General features: G+C 42.8%; 1 protein-coding gene across 1 annotated transcript; it reads right to left on the bottom strand.

Annotated features, from left to right (window-relative positions):
- Positions 1 to 21: 21 nt before the first annotated feature.
- On the bottom strand, positions 22 to 9,057 carry si:dkey-103i16.6 (uncharacterized protein LOC557125 homolog). Its single transcript, XM_053426564.1, has 8 exons — positions 8,771 to 9,057; positions 3,074 to 3,305; positions 2,133 to 2,342; positions 1,388 to 1,620; positions 1,166 to 1,266; positions 913 to 1,074; positions 609 to 821; positions 22 to 522 (listed from the first exon to the last, which is right to left on the bottom strand). Exons 2-8 carry the CDS (start codon positions 3,295 to 3,297, stop codon positions 367 to 369), a joined length of 1,299 nt encoding a protein of 432 aa, XP_053282539.1. The 5' UTR covers positions 3,298 to 3,305; positions 8,771 to 9,057; the 3' UTR covers positions 22 to 366.
- Positions 9,058 to 9,278: the final 221 nt, after the last annotated feature.

The following is a 9,278-nucleotide window of genomic DNA, read 5'->3' as shown; positions in this document are numbered from 1 at the left end:
GCAATCATGCAACAGAAAAGATGCAAATGACACCATACGTTTATTAAATATCATTTAAAATACAATGTTGTGTGGATATAAGACATAACCAAGATGATGCTTTTGTATAAAAAAAACTTGGAGAAACATTTTATTTATTTTTACTTTGATCAGACTTTAACGGAGCCTCACCCACATAATAATAAGTGCTTTAAATGTGGTTGAAGTAGATAAAACCTTTTCATTTGTACATATGAGCATCAAACTCTTAATAAAATAACAATTGAATTTAAATGCATACATTAAACTGAAGAACAGTGTTAGTGTGAACTTAACAGAGAGGAAACTGTTACAAAACGTTCCTGTATCAGTCTGAAACCTGAAAAGTCAGTGGCTCATGTTGGATGATGCAGAGCTCTTGCTGTCTGTCTCCGAGTCGGTCTCCTCGCTGCCGCTGCTGGCTGCTCCCTGACCCCCTGGTGTGGGCCCGGACGTTTCCATCTGACCTGGATGCTCAGACATAACTCTGCCTTCACAAGACGTCTGTACGGGAAGAGGGAGATTACGCCTTTAGAGTCAAGTACCTTAGTGTTACGACTTGTTTTGCTCGGGCTCAAGGTGAAACCCACCAACGTTTCCTGACTCCTCATCAGCTCTGTGATCTCGTCGTTCCAGCCGAGCATTTCAGCAAACCTCCGGACTGTGTCCTCCAAGTCGCCCAGCTCCAGGTGGTCTCCCCTGCGCAGTGGGACCTTCACAAAGGGACCCACGGCGTGTCGGTTCAGCAGGAGACGTGGGACAGTGGAGCGCACCGTGTTCACGAGGCTGGCAAATGGCTCGATCTGAAACAACGAGTTCATAAATAAAAGAGCTTAACATTTACCTACTTTAATGTTCCGGAAATCTATTAAACGTAGAAACGTTGGCGTTTACCTGCAAAGACGTGCCCATGATGATCAGGAGGTCTGCTTTGGGGAAGTCTTTCGTGTGGAGGAAATAATTTTGCGGCAGGTCCTCTCCAAAAAACACAACGTCAGGTTTGACTGTCGCGGCGCAGAATGTGCAGATGGGAACGTTGCCCTTCATAATAGCATGCTGGGAAACAAAGAAATACAGGAAATATTACTGCATCCGTATTCATCTTACTACTACTGTTGCTGGTGTTGGAGCCGAGAGGCCGACATACCTTGGCCTCCACAGCAGGATAAGGAGTGTAGCACAGGTGACAGGAAGCTGTGGCAAAGCTACCGTGCGCTTCCACGAGTTTGTCGTCTGGGATGCCACATACTATGAAGAAGGTTATCAAATATTATGAAGGTCCTCCATTCAATTATACACATTATGCATCTAGACTACACATGTTATTGTGTGTGTACGTTTTCTTAAACATCTGTTTCCTCTCACTCACATTTCTCCAGTCCGTCGATGTTCTGTGTGTACAGGCGAAGCAGCAGGCCTTTGTGATGAAGCATGCGGATGAAGTAGTGGATGAAGTTGGGTCGATGGCTACCAGGATACAGAGCTCTGGCCAGGGAGAAGAAAGGCTGCGGGTCATCGGAGAAGTAGTCGATGTTGAAGATGGCCTCTGGGTACGGGATGTTGTACTTCTCCAAGTTGGCGTACAGACCTGTGCCTGGAGTTCTGAAAACAAATGTGGACGACCAGACATTTTTACATTTCCGTCTGATGCAAAGCAGCTGATCTCGTGTTTTTTCATAGGGCAAAAAAGGTTCAGTACGGGAGATTTAGTGACATCTAGTGGTGAAGGTGTTGATTGCAACCAATGATAATAATCGTTAGCTCTGCTTCTTCCACCAAGCATGACAGAGAATCTACGGAAGCCTTCCGGTGACATTTTGATTTGTCCGTTCTGAGCTACTGTAGAAACAAAGTGGACGACCAGCAGGAGCTGATGTAGATATAAAAGGCTCAAAGGTAATGGAAACACACTTATCAATATTATATTCCATTTCTACCAATACATCCCAATAAATCCTACACACTGATCCTTCATTCATCTTTTTGAAACACCGGACAGTTTCTTTAAACGAGACACAGGTTTACACTTCAGGGTAAAGAGTGAAGCACAACAAAAGTAATAACAGAGAATAAAAACATGCGGGTGCAGAGGGAGTAAACCCAGAGACACCTACCTGAAGTCTGGGATGCCGCTGGCCGTGCTGATTCCTGCTCCAGCCACCACCACCACATTCTTACAGCGTCCCAGCTTCACCAGCCGAGCCACAGATGCCAGACCGCTCCGGGGCGAGGGCTTGGCAGCAGAGGTAGGTGGGAGGCCCTGAGGAGATCGGGACCCAGAGGACTGTCCATCCTGCACGGGGTCATTGGACGTCTTTTCTTTACTGGAGAGTGGGATGAGAAAAGACACACAAACACATCCTGAGACCTATTCATTCTTTCCATTAAATAAACCCTGTGTGGAACCGTCACCAACATAAAAATACTTACAATACAATATACCGTGTTAGTTTGTCAATCTCTCTCCTGTCCAAATAACAATAGGGGGGGGGGGGGGGGGGGGGGGGTCGCCTGGATGGGTCTGAAATCGTTTGCATGGTCCAGGTTCATGCAAATCTAAATATTTCTCAGGCCTCAAGTTTCAGTCAGACTCCCCCTCTTCATTTCTCCTACATGGAAAGTAGAGATCATAGCCTCACTCACTGCTTATGGCCGTGTAAAGAGAAAATAAATGACACAAAGGAAGGTGATCTTTGGTGTTAATGTTAGAGAAATGAATTCTGTACTTGACTATGTTTCTCAGAGGAAGAATCCTCAGACACCTGCATAGACTTCTTATATATATCAGTCTCCTATATACTTAGTGTAATTTGGCAAATGTTAATTTGCCAAATATCAGCATGTCAGTAAACCAAAGTGAGCATTTGGCTCAGGTACAACCTCACAGAGCAGGGAGAGTGAACACAGGCGTCATTTGTGTGGTTTCATTTATAAATCTATGTATTTGGGTATTTAAGTGTATATAAGGTTAATGTTTGATTAATAACCTAAAGGACATCTCCTCCTCATTTTCCTTCTAATGTCCGTAGAGCTTTTAAAGTACCTGCGTCCTCACCTGGTGGGGAAAACGTTCTGTCCGCTCACGCTCATCTTGCTGAGGTCCTGCGCCAGAGCCGAGTCCGCCTGCTTCTTTCGTAGTTTTCCATACGGGCCCGGCCCAGAGTCCTGGCTCTCTACTGGGTCGGGTTGTCGGACCTGGGGGGTGGAGCTGCGGGTTATCCTGGGGACTGCATGAGGCTGGGGGCCTTTTTTATGGCAGCTGGACCTGGATCTGTTCATTCCGACACCTGTTGACGGCGAGATAGAAAATCATTCAAGCGAAACATGAAATCTTTGTTCCTGGCTCTGATGTTTCTGTTTTTCTGATTTGTCCAATGAGATTTGAATTGTCAGACATAAAAACTAAATGAAAAGTGTCTGCTTGTTTGTTTTCCTTTCAATGCCTTTTCTCTTTGTTTGTATTGTTTTTAAATGCACTAATTAGATATTAACCAGTTTCAAACTAGTTGATTTTTTATTTGCTCTCCCTCTGTCTCCCGTGTCCCATATTTAAAAAGCTGTTACACAGAAATCATGGGGGTGTCCTTTTCTGCTCAGTGCACAGAGAGGAGCTGAGATGCTTTAAACCTGTCAACTGTTGAACAAAAGGTAACTGCTGCAATATATTTAGCACCCCCCCCACCTCCCTCCGCAGCTATGCTAATACAGTCCACAGCTGTGGCAGCTTTACTGTTCAAGGAAAGCGGAGGGTCGAGCTGTGGGGTGTGGGGTTGGGGGGGAGGGGGGGAGAGTAAAAAAGAGGGGTGGCAGAGGTGAAAGAGAACCATAGATTGACTGTGTGTCAACAAACCCAGCTGGGAGAGAAAAGAGGATGCCCCCTAACGGCCCCCTTAAACTGAGGAAAGAGGGGGAGAGAGGGGATGCAGAGATAAATGATACGGAGGCGGGATTCAGTAAAGAGGGAATATAGGAGAAGGAGATGAAGAAGAAGAGAAGGAGGAAAGGAGGTGGACGGGGGGGGGGCTGAGGTCACCAGAGGTTTACGCGGCAGAAGCATGGCCGGCAAATAAAAATAACAGCGTCTGGCATTAGAAACGATCGTCACAAAGCGTTTTTTCAATTGCTACATTAACAAATAAGGAGAATTAGTTATTAACAAAGAGATTAATGTAAAAGTTGGCTAACAAAAAGTCCTTTAAGCCATGTTAAACATCCAGCTACTTTCATTTGAGGCACTCAATCTTCTCTCACTTTGCCCGCACATTACTGAAGTCTTTTCTCTCCCCTGCACATCCTAAAGGACTATTAAAAACAGTGGGGGGGTGAGGGTCTCGCCTTTTGTCTGGGCTCCTCTCAAAAAGACACTGCTGAGTACAGGCAATAAATCAGCAGCCCAGTTATTAAGGTCTCACACAGATGGTGCGGAGCAGCAGCAGCAGACCCAGTCCCTCCATTCTATAATATGATATTTACTGAATTAAACTGGACTGATAGGGGAAAACTTTTAAAGAGAGAAAGAGAACTTAAACATGAGTTGACTGGAGGAAACTCTGATGAGGCGACTAAAGGTTACAACAATTGAAAAGAGAGCAGCAGAGGGCAAAGTTAACTAATGAAGGACACTTCAGCAAGAACCCTAAACTAGTGCAGACGAAGCACGTGCACAGTTCTGCAGTCGTTTGTTTACAGGATCACACAAAAACTACTCAGCTCAAGTTTTATGGATGGGTGGGACACGCCCCCGAGGAAGGAACTTTTACATTTTGAGGTCCACGAAAAAAAAAAATCTCAATTAACTTGTTTTTCAACATTTTCTTTATCATTTTATTCTAGGTCAGATTTGGTCAGGTTCAATTCCACCACGCATGCTGTCATTATTCTTTAATGACAAATAAATCCCTGTATAAATGACAAAAGGCGTTAAAAGGATTTGAAAGCCCCTCCACCTCCCACCCTCTTCTTTGGCCTTTCACACTGCAACACTCTCCCCAGTCGAAAAGCTGAGCTCAGCGTGTCCCAGGCCCGGACCACCAGGAGTGTGGCTGCTCATATGAGGGTTACAGTCATCTAATTAGGACAGTCCCACAACACTGAGCACACCCCAGTGTTCACCATTACACCCCCGAACAGTAATCCGTTTCCAGCACCGGGGGCTGAGACAAAACGTTGGGACGGCAGCGAGGAGCAACAGGAGTTTGTGTCGAATAAACAAAAACATTTGCTGTTCAACTTCCTGTTTTGAAAAAAATCTATGTGAAGATCCAGATTATTCTTACTCTTAAAAATCACTAATTGAAAGCAGACGAGAATAGTATTTGAGTATTAATGCATTCTCTCTCTGCTTATTCTTAATAAGTCATGTTTTTCACACAGAGCAGATATAGACATATGTATTTTTTGACCAACATGCACAGGTTTATTTTATTTTTAATAGATATTTTTTCCTTAATCATTTATTTATATACTTTTATAATTCTGAGAAACATGGTTTTCTGTCTACTGAGCAAAAAAAAAGCAGCACACACCAAAAACAAATGCTCCTGAGAAAAAACTGACATTTTAAATGTTAAAAGCCATTATACAGATGAACCATAACTATAACAACAATACACTTTCCTCCAGTTATTTAAAGAGCCTGCACCTACGCAGCCATTCCCAGACACTGACCCATCGGAGCTCTGGTCACACTGAGGTCAGCTGAAGTTACACTTTACTGAGAATTCCACATCTTCATCATCCAGGCTCACACCAACTCCTCTTCAATCTCAGTACATCACCTTATAATCATCACAGGCTATGATCCATCCTCTAGCTCCCCCCCCTGGTCCACCACCATAGAGAATAAGAAAATCACACTGAACCAATTTTTTCCCCCCAGTGTCTCTTGTGATAGCGCCACCTGTTGGCCTCCTTGCAGCTTCTCACATCCCAAGTTAGCCAGACGTCAAGATGCAGCTCACATTCTTCTATTTGCCAGTCTCAGGGTCGCCGGTACCAGAGCTCATTGCACTGTATTCACCTTCTTCCCACTCTGACCTGTTAGACGTCTGTTTTCGTCAGGACCTTCATTTGCACTGATGATTGTTTCATGTATCTGTCCTGTCACATGTCACATGTCACTGTTACTGATTCTCTTAAAAACCACATGAAAAGCTGATTAGGAACCAACTCAGCTCAATGACTTTTATAGGGATTGTTTACAATAAAACAAAAAACGGGGGGGAGGGGGGGAAGCAACAGAATTTCAAGAAGCTGGAATCGATGTTTGACATTTTTAGCTGTGATTAATAAAGTTGATGAATAAATATTATTTTAGCCCAATGATTAATTAATTATTGAAATTGTCTGGTCAGGGACTAATTAAATTTCTATATTAACAGCACTGACCATTTCAACAATGCATTAACAGGTCTGCTTCTAAGAAATTAAAATAAACTTTTCTCTTAATTTACTCATATAAAAACTGCACTATAAAATACTGTGAATCCACTTCATCCGGCTGTATTGCGTTTGCATTTGTTATTGCTTTGTTTCTGATTATATACACCGTATAAAAAACTGCCTTTTCCCCCTGGGCAATTTGTTTTAAATTATAATTTTTTTCTTTTGATTCCAGTAAAAATACTTCGCCTGATTTAAATTGTTTATCTATAATCATATTCATTATGATTGACGTCAACATCAACCTGTTAGTAACATGTCAGCGGCGTGTTAAAGGGGATTTGGTAAATTTTAATGAGGCTCTTTTCCCCTTCAACCTACCATTTAACCCTCCACTTACAGCAGATTGACAACCGCCAGCTTTGATCTATAGCCCCCCCCCCCCCCCCCCCCCCAAAAAAAGAAAAAAGAAAATGCAGGAAGGGCACCAGGTAACCATGGAAACCTCTTCATTACTTATTTGGAGAGGGGACAGCTCTATGTTCTCCTTCCCCACCTGCTCACTAATGACCTTTCACTCTGTGAAACATCTTTGTCGGACTCTCCGATGACACAAAGCAGCGAGTCCTAATTTGTTTTGGTGTATTGTTTGTGCTAACAGGGTGAGGAGGCGGCTGGTGGAGAGACAGTTGTGTCCAGTGGGTCGATGACTGACTAACGACTCGCCCTGTGACTCCTCTGACGAAGCACCGGCCCGGAATCAAACACCACTCAACCAATAATCAGACGTGGTGTAAACTAAACCAACAGATTCAGAATCTGAAAACACACGTCCACTCACAGTTTGCACCAACGTGTTAGGCCTCCAGTCATGTAACGAAGCATTTTGACATTCTACAAAATAAAGACGGTCCATACAAGAAATATAACGCTCCAACAAAACAGGAAAGTCAATATCACCTTTTCTCCCAATTTTTTATTTTAAATTTAAACACATCAATATTTGACTATACACACATTTGTATACATTTTAATTTCATGAAAACTGACCCCAAAAAGGCAAATCTTCACATTTGAGAAGTTGGAGCCACATAAAGGTTTGATTTTTTGGGGCTTTGATGATGAGTTTGAGTTGAACAGTTAATATGTATTTGTTGATTGTTTAAAAGATGAAATGTTTCCTTCAAAGGGTCGGTTACGCTCACAGAATCGACCTTTGGAAAACCCAAGACATTTAACCATTGAGGTCATTTTGCATCAAGCAGCTCGAGTCACTGTGTTTGTGACAAATCCTGAGAGGCAATATCTTTTGAACAGCACAACTCTCCCATCGCTGTGCAACTGCTGACTGAGTTCTGACCCTTCATCTATGGTTCTGACACATTAAAAAGACAAAGTTCACAACCAAGCTGAGGTTTTGCAGCAGTAAGGCTACACTGCCGCCTGCTGGAGCCTCTGTCTCATTACATTTGAAAAAGAAAAACAACCAGTGCCACACAACACTGTGGTGTGTGAATAACTTCTATATGAGGGTTTACTGTTTACTTACAAAGATCCACAGTTTAATCTTCAAACCATCAAACCAGTTTAACCGGAAAATACAGTCAATATGCAGCCATTCGTCTTTGTGACAAAATAAATAACATACGGCACAAAGTGTGGACGGTTGCAGTTACATGTGGAGACGTTGATTATGCCTCCTGTGGCTGAAAGTCATTTTAGTTTGCTCTGTTAATTATCTTTATAAAACGATGCTATTATGCTTGAGGATTAGACTTAGGAATCCTGTGGGGGACATCGTTGTGTTTCTAAATATTATGTTTTTAACAGATTAAGAAAATGGCTTTTTGCATTTGGATCATGCATTAGTTAGGCATCAGCACGTATATCCCATCCAGACAGGTTTTAAGACTTGGGGAATGACCTGGGAGTGAAATCCAGAATCTGTGGATTTAAGAATACATTTCAAACAGTTGAACTGCTGGACGTGACAATCTCACTGTGTCTGCACTGGAGGTTTCCACATTACACCGGTGTCAGGTGCATATTGACCCTCAGTGGTCAACAAACTTAAAGTAAATATGATCAATAAGAGTATTTCATTAAAGAGGAATAACACTGAGCATAGTCACACGTGATAAACAAACTCTGGAGAGCTGCAAGAGTCTGGAAACAAACGTTTGTGAATATTTAGTGACATGAGTATATTTACCTATAATCACAGCATAAGCATTGACTCTAAACTCCACGAAATCATAGACACATGTTATTGCAAGGTGGAAGTCCACATCCCAAGACCTCCTAATAATAATAATAATAATAATAAGGGTGTATTTAACGTCAGAATAAGGACATGATTCGTGATAGCTACCGTTCTGTGCAGCCGGAGGATGAGGAGCAGTCTGCAGACTCTGTTGTTTCACTCACATCCAGCAGGAAACGCACCGAGCTTGTCTGAGCTCTCCCGGTGTTTGTGTTGTTCACAGTCAGATCAACAACAACAACAACAACAGCCTCGGCTTGACTCGACGTTCAGATGTCTCCTTCTCAAACTCACTCTGTTGATCTGCGGGCAGATGAGCGGGGAGTTTTGAGAGGAGAGAGCTGTCAATCTGCGGCTGCTTCCGGCTGCATAATAAGCCATTACGAATACGGGCGGGAAACAGTGTTGGAGTCACGTGGTGCTGCACTTCCGCTCTCCTATTCCGGTTGTGTTTTTTTAATTTTTGTATTACTATCAAATATATGCAAACAAAAACAAAGAAGGCAAATTCCTGTTTTCGGTCTTTGAACTAAAGTGGAGTGCAAAAATTACATACAAGTAAATTGAATGCACATTAGACAGCAAAAATGTGTGTGTGTGTGTGCGTGTCTGTGTG

Source organism: Pleuronectes platessa, chromosome 7, assembly GCF_947347685.1.
Source record: "Pleuronectes platessa chromosome 7, fPlePla1.1, whole genome shotgun sequence".
Lineage (NCBI taxonomy): Eukaryota > Metazoa > Chordata > Actinopteri > Pleuronectiformes > Pleuronectidae > Pleuronectes > Pleuronectes platessa.
The sequence above is the reverse complement of the archived record's forward strand: the minus strand, read 5'-3'. Positions and strand labels throughout refer to the sequence as shown.